This window comes from Euprymna scolopes, chromosome 14 (assembly GCF_053919585.1).
Source record: "Euprymna scolopes isolate OS-2025 chromosome 14, ASM5391958v1, whole genome shotgun sequence".
In the NCBI taxonomy this organism is placed as follows: domain Eukaryota; kingdom Metazoa; phylum Mollusca; class Cephalopoda; order Sepiida; family Sepiolidae; genus Euprymna; species Euprymna scolopes.
Window position 1 is genome coordinate 55,488,236 of NC_136495.1, and position 26,722 is coordinate 55,514,957.

General features: G+C 31.0%; 1 protein-coding gene across 1 annotated transcript in view; it reads left to right on the forward strand.

Annotated features, from left to right (window-relative positions):
• Positions 1 to 26,722, forward strand: part of LOC145293027 (cytoplasmic dynein 2 intermediate chain 2-like) — a 94,996-nt gene that overhangs the window by 42,048 nt on the left and 26,226 nt on the right. The window contains exons 5-8 of the mRNA XM_080139325.1: positions 1,329 to 1,381; positions 17,367 to 17,548; positions 19,594 to 19,736; positions 21,256 to 21,335. Coding sequence (XP_079995451.1) covers positions 1,329 to 1,381; positions 17,367 to 17,548; positions 19,594 to 19,736; positions 21,256 to 21,335 — 458 coding nt within the window. The remainder of the gene's footprint in view (positions 1 to 1,328; positions 1,382 to 17,366; positions 17,549 to 19,593; positions 19,737 to 21,255; positions 21,336 to 26,722) is intronic.

The following is a 26,722-nucleotide window of genomic DNA, read 5'->3' on the forward strand; positions in this document are numbered from 1 at the left end:
TCTCCTAGTGTTTTGTTAAATAATCTTTTTTTTTTAAATTTTTATTTTCATGTTTAACTAGACCCTAAATACAAAACCTCAGAAGTATGTAACTAACCCTTTCCCAAATATCAATCATGGCAACTTATACACCTGAAGAAGGTTGGAGGTTACATCGACTGAACTGTTGTGTAAATAACACTCAAGATGAGAGCAGTAGTCAGATTAATCCAAATAATGCGAACAACCATTCTGGTTATAGTCAGCTTACGTGCTTCCTCATTTCTGGCATAGTACTACCAGAAGCGGTGACAAAGTGAGTGCCGCCTTCCCCAATATCTTTGTGTAGTAGCTAATAAAAATGGAACCTTTGGGTTACCCTTGACTATGGTCGACCATTTTATTTTTAATAGTAAGTTATCAAAACAATATTGAAAAGTCGTTTTTATTAATGAACTTTTAAAAGGTTAATGTGAGTTTCAGCACATCTGTAGTTCATTGGACGGGTCATGTGATGTCGGAGTGTAGATGATTATGAAACTTTTTTCTCTTATGCCTATATCTCCCCTGTGCATGTACTCCTTTTTTTTTTTATTATTATTATTGTTTTTTTTATTTTATTTTTTATTTTTATACTTTCATAAACATATTTATTACATAAATTAAAAATAAAACTTTCATTTTTAAAATTTAAAAAAAACAACAAACTTATTTTTATAATTTCATAAACATATATTTCTTATAAAATCTCAAAATAAAAACTTTTATTCTTTAAATTCTGTTAGTAAAAGTGCAAATAAAGATTGTGTTATTTTTATCTTTTTTATAATTTTGTTAATTTTTATCGTAAACTTTTCAATAATGTCCTTTTCTTATATTTTATTTCAATAAATCGCTTTACAATAGAAATATTTTCAGTGGAGGAGAAATCCTTCACGACTGAGACAATTTGTATTTTTGTACCTTTTCTCCACGTTAAAAAACGACCCTGGTGTCTAACTCTGTCCCGTGGGGAGGCATTGTAAATAGGTACAATAGAAATAGTGAAGAACAATAAAAGTGAAGGAACTGATTTGTCTTGTCACCGCTTTTGGTAGTGTTGCGCTGGAAATTAGGAAATATGTTAGCTTACTATAACCATCATTCCTCAGCCAAAAAATTCAGAACTGTAATATCACCTGCAAAGTCTGCCATTTGTATGCACCAGCAAAACATGGACCGCAATGCATGCTTACAGTAGTCTGTCGAATCGGGATGTCTTTTTGTGACAAAATATTTATTGATTAAACAATTATTTAATCTGTTTATATGTGTATCTCACTTAAACATGTCTTTGTATTATTTTACAGCTTCAAGTTACTGGACTTTCATGGAATTCATCTGGTTCAGTCATTGCTGCTTCATATCCTTCCAATACGCTGAAATTAAGTCATGAAAATTGTTTTTTACTAAATAAATTCTATTCTTGTTTTAATTCAAGTATTTCTTCATCAAAATAACAGGCATTTATTAAAAATAGCCAACAAAATAATAATAAAAAAAGGGATGAAAAAATAAATGTGCAACAAATGTTAACAAAAGTTACGCTTCTGCCTATCTGGATAAGTTTTTTGTGTTTTAACTTGGTGTTTTTTTGTTTTTGTTTTTTAATTGAATTTAAAAGTTATGTAAAGTCTGTCAAGTTAGAATGAATAAAAAAAAATTGCAGTTACTTTAGAGTTATAGCCGAGTCTCAATAATCGCTCAAAAATGAAAAATTAAACAAAATACTGGGAGAACATTACATTTTTGCATGATTGGTGACATTTATCAGAAGTGTTTCTAGCAGTATTTTGTTTAATTTTCGATTTTTGAGCGATTATCAAGGCTTGATAATGTTCTAGTGATATCAAGGCTTGATAATGTTCTAGTGATATCAAGGCTTGATAATGTTCTAATGATATCAAGGCTTGATAATGTTCTAATGATACAAAGGTTTGATAATGCTCTAATGAGACAACCATTTATTTTCATTCTAACTCGTATAAAAAACGCTTTAAAATAAGTTAAAACCCCAAAAACATATCCAGGTAAGTAGAAGAGTAACTTATCTTGCCTTTGGTGACATTTATTTGTTGTATATTTATTCTTTCATCTTTTTGTTTTGTTAGTTATTCTCGAACTTTGAAAAAATGTTAAATGCATTGTCAAACATATTGTATAGAATAATTTCTGTAGAATGTTCTAGTCTTTTTATTATTATTAGCTGGATCTGTGGAAATTCCACAGGGGACTCATTCATATGTAATATAATGATGTTGGCATTCTGTAGATGTTCAGCGAAAATGGAGACACTCTGATATTATTGTAGCTCTTTTGTTAAAACTGCAAAAGTATTTATCTAAGCTAGCAGGGAAGCTCGGCATAGCCCGGTTGTAAAGTATGCTTAAATATATTTTGATTCTTGCAGATTTCGTATATATTATTATAGAGTTGATGTTCTATTGATTTTTATATATGATAAGGTTGCGATTTAAAAAAAAAATATCCATATGACGTGGGTGCATCAGCTTGAATCGAAACTGAGACTAAAACTTATGAAAAAAATGTATGTATGTGTATATATTAATATATATGTGTGTGTGTGTGAGAATCTATATAGAATTATCAGAATCTATTGGCATCGGTTACTAAGTTCTATTTTAAAATTTGAAACTCTGAGTTTAAACACCAGTTCAACGTTTTTTGTTTTTTTTCTCTGTTTACTTTGAATTGTTTCACTTTTTCAAAATCGCTGATGAATTTGTGCTGACTCCATCCAACCTCTTATGGTTGATTCAACACAATGAAACCACTGGTACACCTTTGAAATATGTATATATATATAGTGTTAAAATAAATATTATATATATATATATATATATATATATATATATATATATATATATATATATATATATATATATATATATATATATATATATATATAGAGAGAGAGAGAGACTTGAATTCCTTCAGCTATAATCGAAATCAAAACTAAAACTTATGAAGAATTCTGGATAAAATTATTTATAAAAAAAAATAGATTACTGGAGTGCCATCAGCTATAATTGAAACCGAAACCTAAACTTATAAAGAATTCTTGGTAAAATTATTTATTACAAGAAATGAAAGTCCATAACAATTAAACAACAGTTGTTTGGATGTAAGCGTGACACACAAAATGAATAACACACACACTATCCTATTAATATATAGATTCTCCTCTTCAGCAGTTTTACTATGGATCCTATGATACATGACAGGTTGCTTTGTCACTTGTTTTATACCCACATTGTGTTGAACAAATCCATAGACTTGGATTATTGACCAGTCAGAAATTTCTCTCTACCTTGGTTCAAGGAAGCTTTGCCTTGATTTATGGGCAGGCTTTTTCATTGTGTTGTGTTTGACTTTGGGTGTTAGCAAGCAAGCTGCAATCAATGTGTGCATACAAAAATATATACTTTATTAAGACTTACCAAAGAACAAGGTAAATCCATTCTGCGACTAAAATATAAAATAGACTTACAACCTTAAATTCTTCTGTTCAGATTTATTCTGCTACTATTTTCCCATTTCATCATCTACCCTCCCACATCACATGACCCGTCCAATGAACTACAGATGTGCTGAAACTCACATTAACCTTTTTAAAGTTCATTGATAAAAACGACTTTTCAATATTGTTTTGATAACTTACCATTAAAAGTAAAATGGTCGACCATAGTCGAGGGCAACCAAAAGGTTCCCTTATTATTAGCTAGTACACCAAAATATAGGGGAGGGCGTCACTCTTTTCCCAGGATTGCTCCACTTTGATTTTTCACCTTATAATGATGAGTGCTTTGCAAGAGGGCATCAAGTACCATTTTTTAGTCTTTGATTCGACTGAAGATAGAACTCAAGCGGATGCCATAACCATTATGCCAAGTGGGCCAGTGTTACTAAGAACTGATAAGTGTAATCTTTTCTCTCCCCTATGCATCCGAGATATGATACCTGAAGTTATTGCTGAACAAAACTAATATCGCTAGTCAATGTTTGACACTAATCATAATTATTATTATTATTATATTGGAAAATAAATATAATCAATTGAAACTCGATTAAAAGAATCAATTAAGTTTCAAGGACACCAGAAATAAGCAAATATGAAATAGAATAGTTTTAATTAAAAACAACTACACTGACGGAAGACAGGAAAGATAATGTATATATTTATTAGAGTTATAATAATTTAAATATTAATCAAATAATTGTAGAGAATGATGTAATTTAAAAACGAGAATTTACAAAGCTGAAAATATACACAACCCGAAAAATAGAATGTTCTGTTCTGACTAATGGTTAGTAAAATGTTTTGTCAACGTACCAAAAATAATTTAATATATATTTTTTCAAATAAATCTTCTTTTATTTAGGAACATAATCTCTGCATTTCTTTATTAAAAAGTTTTGTAAAAATAAAAAAATAAACACCTCCTACATTTTAAAAAAATATTTAAAATATCCCCCCTTTTAAATATATTTGAAAATGGACTTTGTGTTGAAAATATATTAAAGATGGAAAATATATTAAAAATGTACCTTGTGGCAAAAAATAACCCCAAACAATTTAGATTTATTATCTGTTTGTCTATATAGATGTCACGTGTGACAAAAGTCAACCAGTTTAGACTCGAAGCTGGACTTTTATTTTTTGGGGTCCTTGAAATTGATCCAACTAAAATTAGAATTGTAATTAGAAACTTTTATCATTTAATAAATACATATGGTCTTAATTGGACAAAAAGAAATAAAAAATGACAGATAAGTAGAGAAGTTAAATATCTTGAATTTACTTTGGGTTAATCTTTGTATCTTTGATTTCCAGTTAACTTCCAACTATTTTTCCTTATTAGTTGTATTATTTATTTATTTTTTTTTTTGTTTTGTTTTAAGGATTAAATTTGGTTTGGTTTTGCCAGTTCATCCTCTCATAATACACTTGTCAAGAAAAAGGATGTTTCAAAAAATATTAGACTAGAGACCATTTTTTAAGATTTCATTCATTGCCTTGAATATATGTACATTCGTTTTTCCCTCATGCCCATTATAAAGTATGATGTCATCAACAAATACACCCATCTCAGACACAATTTTATCAGGGAGGTCGTTTATGAATATCAGGAATAATAAACATCCAAGAATCGACCCAAAAAACGTCCACATTGATATCATGTTGTTTGAATGTACGACCATCAAGGATAACGTGAAATTTTCTCTTGTCTGAACTTTATTTGCTTGTTTTTTTGTTTTTTTTTAATATTTTTTCTAATTTACTTTTATTGATACTGTCTCTAAAACTATTATGCAAAATTTCTCTGTTTATTTATCACTTCTGTTTGAGATTATGTACTTGAGAAAAGTATCTAGTTTATTGGGGACTGTGTGCCTGTCGTTTTTGTCTAGTTTGGTGTGTGTGGGGGGAGTACCTGTTTACTTTTATCAATATTGGCACCAAAGTTATCATGCAAAATTTATGTATTATTTATTTGAAAATGATATTGCATTGAAAATGATATTGCATTATGTATTATTTATTTGAAAATGATATTGCATATAATAAATTGTTTTTTTTCCATGCGACGTCAGATGTATTACATCTTATCCATTCCAGGTGCATGGTTTTATTTTAACGCAAAAGTAGATTTGAATCATGAAGGTGTGGTGAACATAGTTTGGAAGCATATCATATGACATTTTGTTTTTTGTTTTACTAAATATGACTCTGGGAATCAGATTTTCTAAGAAAAATCTTTTTTTTTTCTTCTTTTTTTTTTTTAGTGGGGAGGGTGGCTTGTTTTTTCACACACATCATTGGTTAGTTTATATTATAGGATTGGGATATATGTCAATCCTTTATACTAAAATATTGAATCTCTTAACTAATGTCAAGCAGAGGAGATGAGACAAGAAAAGGTGGGAAGAGGAGAGAAAACACACAGAGGGAATAGTAAGTAGTTGTCGCATCTGCATAAGAAAAAAGTTTCAGAATGATATGCATAAAGAAGGAAAGGAAAACTTCAACATTAATTATTAAAATAGTAATATGGGGTTCAGGGTTGGGAGCAGAAGTACATGGGTGTCATTATCAGGCAGTGAACGATGGGCCTTATAATTTATTGTTAAAATTGGGTTTTCAAGAAATTATAAAGTATAATTTTATTTTACAAGCTTATGTTAATTTAAATAAAAAATGATTCCTGTTTTTCTGTTAAATAAAATTGAATTGTTTTAACGTTTTATTAATTTCTCAAATCAGTAATATTTTAACTATTAAAATATTACTCATATTACTAACTATTAAAATATTACTGATATTACTAACTATTAAAATGCTAGTATTTGAAGATAAATATGTGAATATTGTTCTGGTTCTCGGTATTTATTCTTCGCCTCACAGTCGATGAGGGTGAGGTGAGCTTGAGCTGAAGTAGACGACTTGGTTGAAGCTGAAATTCTTCAAAGGACAAACTATCTGTAGGTAGCTTTCTCGCTGTAGACTAGTCTATCTAGAGTTCTGTTGTAGCTATGTGGTTTTTTCCGGTCCGCTACTGTCGAAAATTCCACTGTAGGCAGGGGTAACCCACTCAATATCGTTCCAGAGATTTTTTTTTTTTTTTTTTTTTTTTTTTTTACTGTTCTGTTTCTCAGCACTTATTCTTCAGAAATCTTGCTTGTGGTGCTCACAGTACTTTCAGCAGTCAGACATCAGAAAACGTGCGTTGGGCAGACAGAATAAACTCAAATTAATTCCACATAGAAAATGTATTCTTAAGGAAGCTTCATTTATTAGATAAAAAAAAAAAAATCTGAAACAAAATAAAAAAATAAAAATGAAAGGAATTAGAAAAAATAAATTCTTTGTGAACGAGAGGAGAGAAGAGAAATGGGACAAGAAGTAAGTCCACAAGGAGTCAAAAAAAAAAAAAAGAAGACAAAATAAGCTACAACTCTCAAAAATTGAGGGCAGAAAATACACTGTTTTCTAACATGCATGATAAGGTTAAAAAATAAGTGGAGAAAAATATATTAACGTACCTCATGGTTGTATAGAGGGGCTCCTTGCTAGAGTGGAAAGAAAAGGCAGTTTTCTTGGTTCAAATTCAGCAGTAAGAAGCAGCAAGGCAAAGGAACACAAAAAAAAAAACAAGGCTAAAACGAGGTCACGTGATGATGTGAAGTCTCGCAGAGGGGTGACTCCAGTATAAAAATAATGAAAATTGTAACCCCATTTTTTTTTCCATAAAAAACAATGTTTACCGCAAACAAACAGGCAGAAAAGAAGGAAAATTAACAGAAAGGCTTAAAAGAAAATCTCACACAGAAGAGTAAACAAAAACGAGATTCAAGCTTGGAAAATTAGTGACGACTGAATGCGTCCCTTACTCAAAAAAACGTCCCATCTGAAGACGCAACAATTATTTTTTAAACAAATATTTTTATTTTAGTTAAAATATTAATATTTATACTCTTCATACTACTGTTCTCATCTTTAATGTGAGAACAATGTTTCGACCTATGTAACCTCCGATCACCTTCAAGTATGTCTTGTTGAACTCTGCAATTTGTACTGAATTTTGAACTCTTTATTTAATTCACAGGATAAGATTGTTCAGCCATGACCAGATAAAGTTTCAAGTCTTTTTATTTTATTCTTAGTTAATATTGAACCAGCCTTTGAGACTTTACACTACCGGTCGCCACAGTCGATTGAAAATTTCTTGGGGCAACTAAAAGTCGTAAATCACTCTCCTTCCAGTCGTCATGCTAAAGGTCAACAGAAGGTCAAATTTACACATTCAACTTGTAGTCAAAATGTCGCCTTCATTTAGCTCTCTGATTTTGAAATTCATTTGGAAAAAAAAATTCTTTGACGCTACAACTACATACACTTCATGCTTACAAAAATAAAGACGAACATTTGAAAGAGGAAAAAAAGCATCGTTCCGTCAAGCATCCGAAGAAATGATTCTTATTTGTATGGAACAGTAATATGAATGATGCTATATAAAGAAACTGGTGTTGTATTTTAACGTTTTGTTGAATATTTACTGAAATGTTTGTAGTAATAAAATAGTTGATTTACAAGAGTTAAAAAATATTTTCTTGTTAGATTATACACACGGTAATTCCTTGAATTGTTTTAAAATGATTTACTATTATTGACTGAAACAAAACAGTCGGACAAGTAAAAATATTTTGGGGCGAGTAAATTTTCCCTTACACTCGACCGGCGGTCGAGTGATTTTTTTTTCAAATCTCAAAGGCTGTATTGAACAACCTCCACTTAGAATTGATTATTACTTAAGAGTTTATCCATTGTGTATCATGTTCATAAGGTTGATAAGATGTACCTGAAGAATGGAAAATGAGAACAATAATTCATATAATCCAAATAATGTAAACTAGTGGGACCTGTGGAAATTCCACAGGGGACATTCATATGTAATATATTGATGTTGGCATTCTGTAGATGTTCAGTGTAAATGGAGACGCACTGATATTATTGTAGCTTTTTTTGTTAAAACTGCAAAAGTATTTATGTTAGCATGAACGCCCTGCAAAGCCCGATTGTGAAGTATGCCTAAATATGATATTTTAATTTTTGCAGATTTCATATATATTATTATAGAGTTAATGTTCTATGATTTTTATATATTATGAAGTTGCGATTTCAAAAATAAAAAAATATATCCATATGACTTGGGTGAATTCTCTTCAATTGAAACTGAAATAAAAGCTTATGAATATATATATATATATATAAAACTTGAGTTCCTTCAGCCATAACCAAAACCAAAACTTATGAAGAATTCTTGATAAAATTATTTATAAAAAAAATAAATGACTTAAGTGCCATCAACTATAATCGAACCCGAAAGCAAAACTTATGAAGATTTCTTGATAAAATTATTTACGACAAGCAATGGAAGTACATAACATTTAAATGACCCAGATGTAAGCGTAACACAGAAAATAACACACAAGCTACAATTGCAAATCACTTACTTGGCTGATAAAATGAGAGAATGCTACCCCCGTGGATTAATAAAGGTTTCCACTCAAAATTCTTGCAGATACCCATGTTCGACAGAAAGATTCCCGAGTTCAACATGATACATCCGAAGAATTTTGGAGTTTACATTGATTGAAATATTGTGAAAATAACACAAGATGAGAACAGAATTCTGAAGAATCCAAATAATATGAAGATTCTCTGAATTTATTTATTCTACAAGGTGAAACAATAAAAGTACCACCCTAAAGAAAGCAACACTACAGCTTTATATATTATTTTAATTGGAATTCAGTATTGAGATGAGTGATATTTATTTATTGCCGACTTTTATTGTTTCATGACGTTTCGGCCAACTATTCCTCTGGCCTTCGTCAGGTGGTAACCGCGACGGATAGGAACTTCGAATCTCCTAACTGCATTCTCAGCAATCACTGCCAACCTGGTGAGATGACAACAACTACAGATGGCAGTGATTGCTGAGAATGCAGTTAGGAGATTCAGCATTCCTATCCCGTCGAGGTTAACCACCTGACGAAGGCCAGAGGAATAGCTGGCCGAAACGTTGTGAAACAACAACTAATAAAAAGATGAGAATAATAGTCCGCAATAAATAAATATAAACTACAGCTTTATTTTAAAACTTTTATTGAAAAATAATCAATTCAGGTAACTTGATTATGTAGTAGAGCTGACAGCTATGCAATGTAGCCGCCTTTAGCCTCAATCACCACCTCGATATGGGTCCGGAACTGGGAGCATGCTTTTTCTGAAGCGGCGGGAGCTTGGAGAATACTCAGTAGATGGTGGTGATCAGGCTGGCTTTAGTGTTGTGGGAGGTCATGTTGGTGATGTTCTTGATGTATGACTAAACAAAATAGTCCAGCAGGTTCAGGTCAGGGGAGGAGGGGGGCAATGAGAGAAGGGTACAAAGTCGTAGCACTCCTTTTGAAGCCAAGCCTGGGTCTCTTTGGATTTGTGGGTTGCCGCCAAGTTCTGCTGCCACATCCAAGGTCTGCCAGCGCCCATCTGATTGCACTAGGGAATCATCACACTCTTCAGCACATTCAGGTACACTGGTGTGGACTTTTAAGCCAACTTTGAAGATGTGAGGTGGCATGATGTGGCCCTCACTTAAAACCACATCATGTGGCTGGAAACTTCGTTGAGCTGTGCCATCAAGAGTTGAACCATCCGGATTTGCATCTTGCGGGTGCTGGCAATGGACCTGTTGTCATAACTTGGATTGGTAGAGAGCATAAGTTGTATAGTGGCACATCTCTAATCTCGCTCATTAAATATTGTGTCACTTTAAGACATAATAGAAGGTTGTATACCTATCGTTTTTTTTCTAATTTGGTGGGGGCTGTGTACCTGTCGTTTTTGTCTAGTTTGGTGGGGACAATGTATCTGTTATTTTTGTGTAGTTTCTGTGCCTGTTTACTTTTACCAATACCATCACCAAATCTATAATGCAAAATTTCTCAATTTATTTAGAAATTATATTACATTATATCTGTGTATGTAATCCACAACCACTCAAAAAAACTATTTTCAATAATTGTGCTGAAAAGCAAAATAATTAATTATCCACAACCACTCAAAAAACTATTTTCAATAATTGTGCTGAAAAGCAAAATAATTAATTATCCACAACCACTCAAAAAACTATTTTCAATAATTGTGCTGAAAAGCAAAATAAGCGTCCAACTGAACATTTTGCTAACCGCATTTCATTTCCTCTGATGATATGAGCCATTATTGAAAATCCATGGATTAAGGAAATTAACATAACCCCTTCTATATATTCCTTTTGTCAAGCAATAAATTCTAAAATCGAATATATGTCTCTATATGTTGTTTTTCAGAATTTAAAATTTAACCACCAAACTTATATATTATATATATATACATACATAAATAAATAAATAAATAAATATATATATATATATATATATATATATATATATATATATATATATATATATATATATAGTAGGACAACAAGAGTATGAAATGAAGACACAAAACTATATATTGGTAGATATAGAATGGATCATTTATTTAATTATGGAATACAGGCAAAATTTGGGGGATAGAAGGGACTCTTTATGCCAGGGCATTTTGAAGTCTAATTCTTCTCATCAGAAGAGTAGAGAAAGTGCTAGGTAACATAGGGAAGATGCGGCATCTAGCGTAAGGTTCATCAGGGACGAAAGAGATTAAGAGGAATTATAGAATGTTGGGGGAAGCTTTATTGCATTCTAAATAAAGAGAAGCTTATTATATATAGTATTTAACATAGTATTGAGATTCAGGGGTATATGTATTATGGCTAAATAGGGGGTGTGTTGTTGCTGCGAGGTAATTTATTTTAACGGTTTGTGGGGGTGTCTATTTTCTATGGAGTGGGTGATTTTGATTGGTGCCATCTAAACTGCAAATGGCGGCTATAAATTTGCTTCTAATTTGGGGGGGGGGTTAAAACTGAAAGGTAATATGCGGCAATATATATATAAGTTTCTACTGTTATGATATAGGGAGTATGATCATAAGGGGGCGGTCTGAGATTAGGGTGGCAATGACTATGAGTGCGTTTAACTTGATGCAGAAGGTTAAGTATACCTATTGATGTCGAAGTGGAGGAGTAAAAAAACCATTACTACTTCTGAGAGTGGTAAAAATATACCAAATAATAGTAAGGTAATTATAATAGTACGAAAATTATAATAATAGTAGTAATAATAAAGCTGAAAATAAAATAGAAGTAAAATTGAAGATAAAAATAAAGATGAAGTAAAGACAAACTTAAAGGTAAGCATTATAGATAATATTACCAATAGTTGTGGTAGAAGTAAATTCAAAATTAATGTTAATAGTGATAATGGTAGCGGTTATGGTAGCAATGACTGGGATAATAACGGGGATAATAATAATAACAACAATTATAATGATGAATATAATAAGAAGAATAGTAAAAGCGTTAAAAAGCAAAGCAATAATAAATAATGATAATAATATAAGCAGTAGTAACAATACTTCTACTACTATCTCCAGCATCACCACCATTACTACCAATAATAATAATGAAATTACTGTTAATACTAATTATTAGGGGTGTGTTAAAGAAATGGATACAGACAAGTGGGGGGGGGGTCAGAGTAGCAGGAAAAGGGGTTGAAGCGTGAGGAGTAAGTTGTCCCTGTACAAAATAAAGAAAAATAAAGAATATATATATATATATACATATATATATATATATATATATATATATATATATAGAAAACACAGATTAAAAAAACACACAGATTAAAATATATATATATAGAGATTTAGAATAAGCCGGGAAAGCGTAAGAGTTCAGTGAATCTTTGTTTAAATTAAATTAAAGGAATGCTTCACTGGGTATGGTAGTTTCAAGAGTCCACCTTAAAACTTTAAATTTCTTGAAGTTCGATTATAAAGCCCATCAAATTTAAGTTTATATGAACAAGCCAGGCCTAGAAAATTGAATACATACTTTCTCGTTTATGAACACGAAGGATATGTCCATCGAATCGGCGTGACTACTTACTGTAGTAGTTTCAATCTCCAAGAGATACAAGGAGCATAGTTTATAGCTGTCCTTTACACTCCATATTTCTCCAAATATTTTGTTAGGGTGGTTTTTCGTAGATGTGGGTGAAATCTTATTTCTCCCAATATATATATATATATATATATATATATATATATATATAACTGACCAAATTCGGCATTAAGTAACTCAAAAACAAGAAGTTTTGATATGCTGAAAAATTAAACAAACGTCATGAATGGATATTTGAAGATATCATCACTTGAAACATAAAACCGTTTCAAAAATGGTTGTATCCAGTCTTAACTTGAAAAGGGTTGATATGCCGTAAAATGGGACAACCATAGTTTTAAATGACTTTAGCTTTAATGATTGATATTTCACAAGCAAAATTAGATGGAATCATCTAAAGTGACGTCTATACAAATGTGTTTATAAAAACAGATAATCTGTGATTTTTATGTGAACGTAGATTTTCAAATTTTTATTTGAATTGTTCATCATCACATTTGGTTTAATGACCTTTTTACATGTTACCATGCTTTGTCAGTCTTTTAGAAACTGACTTTCACACTAACCTATCTCTGGCCAGATCTTTATTTATCCCTCTTTCTCTTAAGTCCATCCTTATCACTTTCTTTTCTGTCTGACCCTGCTAGCTAAATTGTTGTACATCTACTAACCCCAAAACTTGTCCATTCTTTCAACGTGGCTATACCATCAAAAGTCTCTTGTTCGTGCACATTTCCCTATAATGTCTACTACTTTTCAATAATTCATTTTTGATTTCATTTAATCAAGTCACAGTATATATAAAACTCTTTTGGCTTATCTAAATACTTGAAGAATATATATATATATATATATATATATATATTATGTGTGAGAGAGAGAGGCACATGACAATTATTTATTCCTTAATTAAAAAAGAAAGGAAGAAACCAAATTAATAAACATAATAAATATACAATTATATAAATAATGGATTAAATTACACCTTATTAGCCTTCTACTTGGAACTAAATCTGCACCCTCAACTTTTCTACATGTACTACCCAATTCTTTCAATGTGCCCATATCATCAAAGTCTCCTGATCTGCAAACATCTCCCTATACTGTTCAGATTTAATTTTCATCTGAACTCATCAGAACTAAGCCTGTCTTTAAGATTGACATTACACATCCATCATATCGTTCTAAGAATGTTGGGTTGAGGAGTTTCAAACATTAAACTCTCAGGAAGGTTGCTACTATCAGCCAAGATAATTGGTGATTAGAAAGGTTTTTTATAGTTGTTAAAGGGAATTAGGTTTGTGTTAGTAGCATTTTTGGCCCCAATCTATACCTTAACCCTTTACTGACAAAATTTTTTTATTCAATAAATAAATATTTTAATCATGAAACCCACACGTGACGTAAATTAGCGTGCAACTGATGCATGAACATAAACAAACCCCTCATTCACTTGTTGAACCATGCATAGACCTGTTGGACTGGCATGCCATAAGAGTAAGAAATATTTCCTATACAGGTGATTTTTGAAAGGTGATTTGAAAGCACAATTTGGCGGTAAAGGGTTAAGGTAGTCAAGCTGGTTTTTGAAAAGCGATCTCAAACATTCATTAAAAATCACGTTATATTTATTCATTAAGGATTAATAGTTCTTCAGGAACTTTTACATCTGGCTTGCTGCAACTTGGAAAATTTAACAAGAACTATGAAAATTTTTTACTCTTTATTTTGTTGATATACTGTTCAGCTGAGCCTAATATTTGAAGCTATATAAATATATACCGAGCAAAATATGACTAAAAATTGAATCTTTAAGCAATAAATAAAATGGTTTTGTTAAGAGATTAAATGTTCCACATGAGAGACATTCTATGTACTTGTATGACCAGCAATTGTTCAAACAAATTTGCTGCAACTTGATGTGTTATGACTTGTCTGTTTACGCCTTTCTCAGTCGACTGCATTCAATACAAACCGGTCTGAACACATTAATTGTAATAATTGTGCAGCTTCAAAACATAATAATGATTGTAAAATGCAAACTAGGTTCCTCCTATTTACTTACTGCCTCCCTAGAGAAATGTTAAGCACAAGTTCGATTATTCATATTATTTGGATTCTTCGGACTACTGTTCTCATCTTGACTGTTATTTTCATAACATTTCTGTCAATGTAATCTCCAACCTTCTTAAGGTGTATCTTGTTGAACTCAAGAATCTGCACAGAATTTCAAACAGAACGCTTAATTCAATCAACAGGGATAGTATGCTCTTGCAAATCCATGGCATAGTGGATAAAGTATTTGGTAAAATTCAGTTGTAAGTTACACTCTTCTGGCGGTTGAAGGTTCAATCCTCAGTGCGAGCAACACTCAAAATACAATTGTGAATTACTTAGGACTTCTACCTAGTCATGGCTGACAAAACGAGAGCATGCTACCCTGTGACACTATGTGTTCCCTACTTAACAACTTCCCAACCCCAATGTTGTGTGCCATGGATTTTTTTTCATATTCTCTCATTCTAATTCTGCCCATGTCATCGTCTTTCACACATTGGCAGCTGTCAGCAGTACACACAGGTTTACAAATATAAAAATAAATTCAAAACGCAATTCCAAAGGAAAACTCTGGTTTTTGTAAATATTAGTTGGACTTCTTTGGGTGCGTGTGTGACACTCCCAATCCTCTAAATACCCAAATCTACATCTATCATCTGTTAGGGTGTTTATCAGTTGGTTGATCAATTCATTTCCCCATCTGCTCTGAGCCATGATTTGTGTTCAACTGTGTCTAAACTCCAACTGCATCAAAGTCACAAACCCTTCAAATCCTAAGTATATTTCTATTGTTCAGTCATTTTCCATTTTAATAACGGCCCCACCTTGTCTTTTTAATAACTGCCCTCACCTCGTCACTTTAATAACTTCCCCTATCCCGTCACTTTAATAACTGCCTCCATCCTATCAATTTCATAACTGCCCCCATCCTGTCACTTTAATAACTGCCCTCACCTCGTCACTTTAATAACTGCCCTCACCTCGTCACTTTAATACCTGTCCCCATCCCGTCACTTTAATATCTGTCCCCATCCCGTCACTTTAATAACTGCCCCCATCCCGTCACTTTAATAACTGCCCCCATCCCGTCACTTTAATAACTGTCCCCATCCCGTCACTTTAATAACTGCCCTCACCTCGTCACTTTAATAACTGCCCCCATATGTTTTTCTTTGCCTTTCTCTGGCAACTGATTCTCCTACCTCAAATAATCTATATCTAAATATTATCCAAATATAATCTTCCTCTGACATCATCAGATCTAGGCCCATGTTTAAGATTTGCATTACACATCCTCATTCTCATATTGTTTCTATCTGTGCAATGCATGCCCTTTATCCTTACTAGTTATCTGTTCAACAAAACTTATTATTCATTTCTTCCATGTGTAACTTTTAATATTATTTTTATACTACATCTAAAAATATTTTTGTATGCAGTGACATTCTTTTCTTTTTTGTGTGTGTGTATGTGTGTGTTTTATTTCCAATTTGTTACCAAATTACCTCTACCTTTTTTTTGTAGTTGTTTTCTTTTGTTTGGTTTTAGTTGCAATTGAAATCTCATTATTTTATTTATATTTTTTGTCACTGATTTACATTTCAATAATAATGTGCATGTTATATTACACCTTCTTCTGTTAGTACAAGTTTTCATTTTTATTTTAAAGAATCACATGATTTTATCTCTTAATTCATTACTTTTCAACAGAACTACAAATTAGCAAACTACAACTTTTTGCAGGAGGGTCCCCCCTCACTAGGAAAATAGGGCCACCTGTAATCATGCAGTTTCACTCTGAACCTAAATTCCTTAATTCTGTGTTTTATCTACCCCCACCACCACCACCACCACCAAATAGATACTAGAAGGTTGTCGCTCAGGGTCAGTTGTGTTGCAAGCAAAGAAGATTACCAATGCTGAAGAGTAATGTTTTTTAAGAGCAATGTTCCCACTCTCACTATAAAATTTTCATTCTAAGAGTAATGCTTTCTAGGAATATAAAATAGTTATCCTACCTATAGGATTCCATTTGTTAACTGGATTCAGTATTAAATAACCCACTGGGTGTACCAAGTTCGAATTTAGTTTCATCAAACCTGCACTTGACCTTGTCCTTTTGAAGAGGGGATAAATAAAATAACCCACAGATGGTTGATATGCCGTAAACCAAACCTAAACAATTCTGTTTGTACTTTTTCTATAGTTGTGTTTCTTTTGTTTGTTTGTTTTTTTATACTTGGGAGTCACTACTTATCAAGGCCCAAAGGCCGCTCGAGGATAAGGGTTAATGAATGTAAGAAGATAGTGTAGTAATTGTTAATGGTGTGAATTGAGTAGAATTTGATTATTTATGGAGACGGCTCGACAATAACTTGTTTACATTGGATTTGAAGGCTACTATGTTGAAGCAGGACGATGGAACAGCGTTTCACAGGCAGGCAGTTTCAGGAAAGAAATTTTGTTCATGGAATCCGCATTTAGATTTAGGAACAGATAGAGAATGGGTGGAATCGTTTATAGTGGTTGTAGCTAGTCGAGTGTTCTTTGTGAAAGTTTAACAAGTGGGAACCATAGATTGGATTTCAGTTGAACACCTGCCATGAAGATAACGATGTTTAATATCTAAAGAATGTTTATTGTCCTTAACTAATTTATGTATGGCCGATTTGATCACGAGAACATTTGTACACACAAATCTGTCCTTTGCACGTGGAATATTAACAGCCGGACATTAGACAGGAACAAGGCAAGCACGGTTCTTGAGCAGTTTTGTTGTTTGATGAGTCTGGCTTTTCATCCAACTAATCCTGCGTGGTTGGCTGCTGGAAATTTCAATGGTATTTCATATCATTTTTATATTCTTTTTCTTTAAATTATTTTTTAATAACATCTAATTAAAAAGACGATATCTTGTAGTTTAAAAATTGCATTTTTAAGATTATGATGTACTGAATGTAATGCCATTAAAATCGTATAAAATCAATTCAGTATTACATATAAAATCAATTTAGTATTACATATAAAATCAATTTAGTATTACATATAAAATCAATTTAGTATTGCATATAAAATCAATTTAGTATTACATATAAAATCAATTTAGTATTACATATAAAATCAATTTAGTATTACATATAAAATCAATTCAGTATTACATATAAAATCAATTTAGTATTACATATAAAATCAATTTAGTATTGCATATAAAATCAATTTAGTATTACATATAAAATCAATTTAGTATTACATATAAAATCAATTTAGTATTACATATAAAATCAATTCAGTATTACATATAAAATCAATTCAGTATTACATATAAAATCAATTTAGTATTACATATAAAATCAATTTAGTATTGCATATAAAATCAATTTAGTATTGCATATAAAATCAATTTAGCATTACATATAAAATCAATTTAGCATTACATATAAAATCAATTTAGTATTACATATAAAATCAATTTAGTATAACATATAAAATCAATTTAGTATTACATATAAAATCAATTTAGTATTACATATAAAATCAATTTAGTATTACATATAAAATCAATTCAGTATTACATATAAAATCAATTTAGTATTACATATAAAATCAATTTAGTATTGCATATAAAATCAATTTAGTATTGCATATAAAATCAATTTAGCATTACATATAAAATCAATTTAGCATTACATATAAAATCAATTTAGTATTACATATAAAATCAATTTAGTATAACATATAAAATCAATTTAGTATTGCATATAAAATCAATTTAGTATTACATATAAAATCAATTTAGTATTACATATAAAATCAATTCAGTATTACATATAAAATCAATTTAGTATTACATATAAAATCAATTTAGTATTACATATAAAATCAATTTAGTATTGCATATAAAATCAATTTAGTATTTACATATAAAATCAATTTAGTATTACATATAAAATCAATTTAGTATTTACATATAAAATCAATTTAGTATTACATATAAAATCAATTTAGTATTGCATATAAAATCAATTTAGTATTTACATATAAAATCAATTTAGTATTGCATATAAAATCAATTTAGTATTTACATATAAAATCAATTTAGTATTACATATAAAATCAATTTAGTATTGCATATAAAATCAATTTAGTATTTACATATAAAATCAATTTAGTATTTACATATAAAATCAATTTAGTATTTACATATAAAATCAATTCAGTATTACATATAAAATCAATTCAGTATTACATATAAAATCAATTTAGTATTTACATATAAAATCAATTTAGCATTACATATAAAATCAATTTAGTATTACATATAAAATCAATTTAGTATTACATATAAAATCAATTCAGTATTACATATAAAATCAATTTAGTATTACATATAAAATCAATTTAGTATTGCATATAAAATCAATTTAGTATTACATATAAAATCAATTTAGTATTACATATAAAATCAATTTAGTATTACATATAAAATCAATTTAGTATTTACATATAAAATCAATTTAGTATTTACATATAAAATAAATTCAGTATTACATATAAAATCAATTCAGTATTTACATATAAAATCAAAAAAATCACTTTAAATTATTGAATTAAACAATATACTGTCATATATCTAAGATAGACATTAGTTGATACTTGGAATTTAGAATATCAGTAAGATGAAAATAAGTAAAATCTTTTAAATTATATATAAGATTTATTTAAAACAACAGAATTATTTTGTGAAGCAAATATTTTTATAAGTAAATCATTGTTATATAACTTATTAAAAGATTTTACTTTCCATTTGACCTATTATCTGTTTGCAATTTTATATAGATAATAGGTTAAGATATTAATAGAAACTTTTATTTTATTTTTTTTTCAGGAGAAATCTTTTTATGGGACCTCAGCCTGGATGATGACCCTTTAATTGGTGGTTGTGGAATGGGACACAAAGATTCGCACCGTGAACCTGTTGCTAAATTACAGTGGATTCTCGACCCACAAAGTCGGGCTAAAAGCTACAAGGTATTTAAGGGGCTTATCTTTTAATTTTTAAAAACTTGACTCCATCATAATCTTTACATAAATAGTTGAAAGTTGATTTAAATTATAGTGTAGTATCTGTTTGTTTTTTGCACAAAAGGAATGAGATCGAATATTGTTTAGATGCAACAATCCTGCTTAGCTGTTATATCATGATTATGAATTAAATTTAATGCAAATCTGAAATATTTAAATTAAAAGGTTGTATTCATATTATAACCCCTAACTCACTTTAAAATTCTGCAAGGAAATTGTAATTTGTGGAATATTTATTAATTGATGTCTAAAAACTAAATTTAAAATTTAATAAAAAAAATCAGAGGCATCTGAATTTTTGTTAAAAGGCTTCCACTTCCTCTTACACAGAACTAAATTAAACAAAATATAGCACACATTTTCCACTCTTACACTTAGCAGCTGTGTTCTGAAATTGATAATGATCAATTAATTGGTTTCAGAGTGAATTTATATACAAATATATAAACACAGTTGGTATGTATAGAAATATCAAAGTACAAACACTTCAATAACTGACAACGTTCAGGATCCTGCTGATTCTGTCTCTTCTGACTTGGAACATGTAGTACAATGGGGTAAAAAATGGTTAGTTACCTTTAATACATCCAAAACCAAACTTTTCTCTTTCCACTACCAATGCTTATGCACCCATTTTTCCCCAGTTGAAATGAAAAGCTCTCACTTTAATGAAGCACCCACCCAGCTTTGACAATCTTCTGGGACTGACCCTTACCCCTGACCTGAAATTGATGACCTACATCAGATCCATTGCCAAAATCGCTGAAAAAATGGTGGGATCATGGTTGGGATATTTCATTCCCAACGCAATCCTCTACCTGTACATGAGTCAAATACGTCTTAAGATGGAGTATCCATCCCTGTCTTAACAGGGTACAGAATTCTCTTCTAAATTTAGTGTGCAATGACCTTTTCGCCTTCCTACTTCCTCGTTCGCACAAGCGAAACTTGTGAATCTATCTCTGCTCTATCAATACTTTTATGGTAGGCGCTTGACTGAGCTCTGGTCTATAGTCCCTCCCCATAAGACGTTTGCAACAAATACTCGCCTAGCTGAAACAACTGCCAACAACTTTCCTCACTCTCTATCTGTGGCCAAAACTAAATGAAAATTCCATGAGAAGAGCTTCTTTCCTAGAGCTGTCCATCCGTGGAACGCAATACTATGTGCCTGCTTCTCAGTTAACTATAACATGGTTATCTTCAAATCGAATGTGAATAAATTCCTATTGATTTGCCCATCTAACTTATCTAGCCCTACATATATTCCACCATAACTGATCTTGTTGTCTCACCATCTACTTAACCCTTATCCTTTGAGCGTTAACAAGTGGTGACTTCCAAGTTAAAAAAAAAACAAAGTTGAAATTAAATAACTATGACCTTTTTGTGTTAGTAAGCTTCACTTTAAAAAATATCCAAAGAAATTTTTTATAAAGATTAAAAAAATTTTTTTTTTTTCTAGCTTGTTAGTGTCAGTGGAGATGGAAAAATTCTTGTATGGAACTTTGACCAGCAGTTAAAACAGTTAACTTTGTCGGAAGGGTAAGTAAGAATAGTGATTTATTTATTTATTTTTTAAAATTTTTCTTTTGATACTATTCATTTCTTTTGCTGCAATTTACCTTTTAAGCAACATTGAACCTGGTCAATATATTAAATACTGAAGTAGTCCTTTTCAGAGCAGATGAAATAAATATGCTCTGCAAGCTGATTGATCAGTTTGTAACTCACCCAGCAGGAACATTTTTCCTGGGCAATAATGGGCAATCAACAATTCCCCCATTATCCAACAATCATGTGGTTGTTTGCATGGCAACTGAGACAGCTAACATCTTGCCTTTCAGTTTGCCTCAAGCTATATGCTGGACCCAGCAAACCACTCCCTCCCTGATTTTCCTTTGTAGACTGAAACCACACTAGATGATTTAAAATCACCCCTTCTCGAGTACATATCATAAAAACCCTAGACACCTGAAAAGCATGTGGACCTGATCTCATCCAGGCTGTACTATTAAAAAATGCTCTGCTGAGGTTGCTGAAGTTCTCTCCAAACTCTTCAACAAGTGCCTTAACAGATCTTGCTTTCTTGACTGCTGGAAAACTGCTTCTGTGGTACCAGTTTACAAGAATTCTGGCAAAACAACTGACCCATTAAATTATTGCTCTATTAGCCTCCTCCCACTTTTCGCCAAAATATTTGAGTCCATAATTAATCAAGCTCTAGTCCACAATCTTACAAATGGTAAACTTCTGTCCGGCCATCAATATGGATTTAGGTAAGCCAGTTCTACTGCAGATATTCTAACTGTAATCTCTGAATGCATATACCATGCACTGGATAAGGCAAGAGGGGTGGGGCAGTAGCCCTAGATATATCTAAGAGTTTTGACAGGGTATGGCATGAAAGTTTTCTCATGAAAATCAGATCCTATGATATTACTGGATAAATACTTAACATAATTAAATCCTTCCCAAATAACTGAAGAATCCAGTTTGTCCTCGACAGGTATACATCCAAACAATATGATATAAATGCGGGTGTACCTCGTGGGTCGATCCTTGGACCTTTATTATTCCTGATATTCATAAATAAAATAGTCTCTGAGAAGGGTATATTTGCTGACGACACAATGCTCTATAACGGGCACAAGGGGAAAACAGATGAACATAGATCCAAGGAAATGGCGGAAATCCTAAAATCCAGTCTGCAGTGAAATGGAATCAAAAGTGGATGGTAATATTCAATGCTGCCAAGACTAAGCTTGTTTCCTTTAATAATTACAAGAAAGCTTCTCAACCACCAATTTAGCTAAGGCTAAAAATACATTACCTAAAAGTACTTCATTCAAAGAAGATGAGCTGGAACAGATACATCAGAGTATTGCCGCAGCTGCTGTGAGGAAGGTGGGCTCTCTCTACTGTGCTAGAAAGTTACTTACGCCTGAAAGTATCCTGTACCTCTATAAGGCCACTATTCGTCCATGTATGGAGTATTGTTGTCACATATGGGCTCGTGCATCTGCTACTAGTCTCTCACTCCTAGACCTTTGCAAAAGAGTCGCCAACCTGATGCCCTGAACTGTCATCAACCTCTGTCCCACCAACAAAACGTTGCATCCCTCTACCTGTTTTAAAAGTATTTTAATGGTGGATGCTCCGGCGAACTACAAGCCCTTGTACCCCTTTGACATAAATACCCCCCGACAAATCCGACAAGCAGCAAAGTCCCACCTCTACACAGTAGAGATCCCTAGATGTAAGAAAGCCTTCTAGTCTAATATTTTCTTCCTCAGAACTACTAGACTTTGGAATTCCCTTCCAGGTTCCTGCTTCCCCAACTGTACTGACATGCAGAAGTTAGTTCAGGTGTAATGTGGACAGACATCTTGCTGCTGAACTCCCTTCATAGTATCCCTGTAATTTATGTCCCTGATAGTAGCCCCCCCCCTCCCGCCACTTCAAAGTGGCACTGTGCCTTGTTTGGGGTGAAAATGTAATTAAAAAAAATTTTTAAATACCAATTGTCAGGTAATTGGTTAATTCTTTTTGGGGACGCCAGCACGCCAGATTTCACTCCACCATTTTGGTTTACCAAAAAGTATGCCAGTGCGCCAAATTTTATTCTGTCATAAAAAAAAATTTCTACAGAAAAAAAAATATATTTTGACATTTTTATTTAGTGAATAAACATAAAATTACATATGAAAAACCACGTTTATTATTTTAAAAAATCCAACAATGGCGCTGAAGTCGATGTTTTGTTTCTAAAACAAAATTAACTTTTTTAATAAATCTCTGTGTGCCGTACCAGAAAAATATTTTTTCTAGTGAATAAAAGTAATTTTTACAAGAATGTTTATACATTTATCGAACCAATAAACATAAAATTACATATGAAAAATCAAGTTTATTATTTTTAAAAATCCAACTTATATTCTAATACATCTAAAAAAGAAAAAACACTATTCTCCATTTTTAGGCGATTACATGTAAACAGCTCCAAAAATTTATAAAATAAAATAAAACACCAAACAAAACTTTGACAAACTGTGAAAGAATTAAAAAGAAATGAGTTGAAATGTGTCTAGTTGAAAAGAGGACAGACAGGAGGACTGCAAAAGTAATCACTGGAAATCCTTCACGACTGTGGTGATTGTTATTCCAAGCATATTTGCCAAAGAAAACCTTGCATAAAATGTATCCCATTCCCAGAATAGCATAGACTCTCCAAGCCTAATTTAATTTGTTTTTATTAGTTTTTATGGTAAGTAAAGTAAATATTTTAAAGTTCATTTGCCTATTCAATATCGCAGATTTTAAAAAGCTTTTTGCACCTATTTAATAAACAGCCACATGGTGCCTATTAGAGACTTGGGACTTTAATATCAAAAGATTTAAAATGCTTGGAATTTTTTTCTGCTGCTACTTTGACCTTGGTTTTGTCTGATCACCACATCCTCTGAGATATTTCATGTTTCCTTATATTTTGTTTAGTGAAAAATATAGATGAAAATCTCACAAGTTTATCAAAACCTTCAATAGAATATATAAAGAGCAAACATTTAGAAGTTTGTTAACATAAAAAAAAAAAAATTATTTGCATTTAAAATACTCCAAACATATGAGATTCTACTTTTTTTAGGCGATTATGCATGAGCACACTAAAACGTTATTTTAGAATTTAGAATAGGGGTTCAGTTGTGCATATAATGTAAAACAATCTCATTTCCGGTACATTCTAACTTTTTAAGCAGTTAAGTAATTTTTACCACTAATTTTAAGTCCGATCAGCAAAATCAGAAAATCACATGTAATTGCTTTATTGTTCATATTACCATCCAAACTTAGGGTTGGTAGTAGGAAAAGTGCATGACTTTTATGACTTTTAACAATCGCATATTTTATACTAAAGTTTGATTTGGAATATTAACATTCCCAAGATTTAAAATAAAGTTGGTTACATGTCGTTAAAATATTGTCTGATCAATAAGGTGTGATCATTTTACATAAAATTTATATACAAGACTTAGTTTATTTTATTTTATTTTTACCACTAAATTTTTCAAACTGTTTGCATATAATCGCCTAAAAATGGAGAATCATGTTTTTTTTGTTTTTTTTAGTTGGATTTTTAAAAATAATAAATGTGGATTTTTATTCTTTAGAAAAAATTTTTTTTCTGGTATTCCACACAGAGATTTATCAAAAAAAGTTAGTTTTGTTTTAGAAACAAGACATTGACTTTAGATTTGTTGTTGGATTTTAAAAAATAATAAACATGGTTTTTTATTTGTAATTTTATGTTTATTCGCTAGATAAAAATGTAAAAATATAATTTTTTTCTGTAGAAATTTGTTTTTATGACAGAATGAAATTTGGCGCACTGGCATACTTTTTGGGGTACTTTTTGTACAAATCAAAATGGCAAATTGAAATCCAGCATGCTGGCATCCCAAAAAAGAATTTCAGACTATTTTACGTTAAATATATATTCAAAACTGATCTTCTGCTTTAAATACTAAAACAATTGCTTTTCTTTCCATCGAGTTTTTTAAGGGTTTCGCACGTAATCACCTATAAAATTAATATTTCATTTTGGAATGGGGATTTAGCTGAGAGTGTTTATCTATAAATTTGTCATTATTATTATTATCATTATCATTATTATTATCATTATCATCATCATCATCATCTATATATTAATACGATAGCGTGTGTGTTATTTATTTTGTGTGTCATGTTTACATCCGAGTGACTGTCATTTAATTGTTATGGACTTCCATTTCTTGTAATAAATAATTGTACCAAGAATTCTCCATAAGTTTTGGTTTTGATTGTGATTATAGCTGATGACAACCAAGTCATTTATTTTTTTTATAAATAAGTTTACTAAGAATTCTTCATAAGTTTTGGTTTCGATTATAGCTGAAAGAACTCAAGTTATATATTTTTTTTATAAGTTTTGGTTTCAGTTTCGATTCAAGCTGATGCACTCAAGTCATATGGATATATTTCTTTTATTTTTGAAATCGCAACAAAATCTGCAAGAATTAAAATATCATATTTAAGCATATTTTATGACCGGGCTATGCCAGGCGTCCCTGCTAGCTTAGATAAATACTTTTGCAGTTTTAACAAAAAAGCTACAATAATATCAGAGTGTCTCCATTTACACTGAACATCTACAGAATGCCAACATCAATATATTACATATGAATGAGTCCCCCGTGGAATTTGCACAGGTCTCGCTAGTTTTTATTATTAATTCCACCTCGTTTTTGTTTGTTTTTTCTTTTTACAGCAAAGCAAACCATCAAATTTTTATAATTAAAATAAAACTTTAACTTCATTCATATAGAGAAGGTGCAGAATAGTAAACAAAGCCCACGCCCTCCCCATGTTAAAATGGTTTTCTAAATAGTAACATTATTATTGAGAAATTCATTTGTAACAAAGGGAGGGGACTTTGTTAAATATTTTGTTCTTACATCATTTTCTCATTTTGCCTACCAATCATCGACTATTTTCAACTGTTTATGAAAACTTTCAAGTAGAATGTTGTACACTAATGACAAACTGGTTTTGTTTTAATATAAAAATTAATCTTTTGTTGTCTTACATTTTTCAATCAATTACAAGGAAAACATGTAAGAAAAAGTATACATGGAAATTACCCTGGGGTTTACGTAATAATTTGAAAATTTACAAAAAAACAAATTTCTAATTAAATATTTATAAATTTTAAAAGAATCGGAATCGTATCGGAATCAGAAATTTAGAACGGAACTGGTAATTGAATTGGAATCAGGGAAAAATTTTGGAATTGTCCCATCACTTGTATATGTGTATATATATATATATATATATATATATATATATATATATATATATATATATATATATACTGGCAAAAACCAAAAACATTAAGA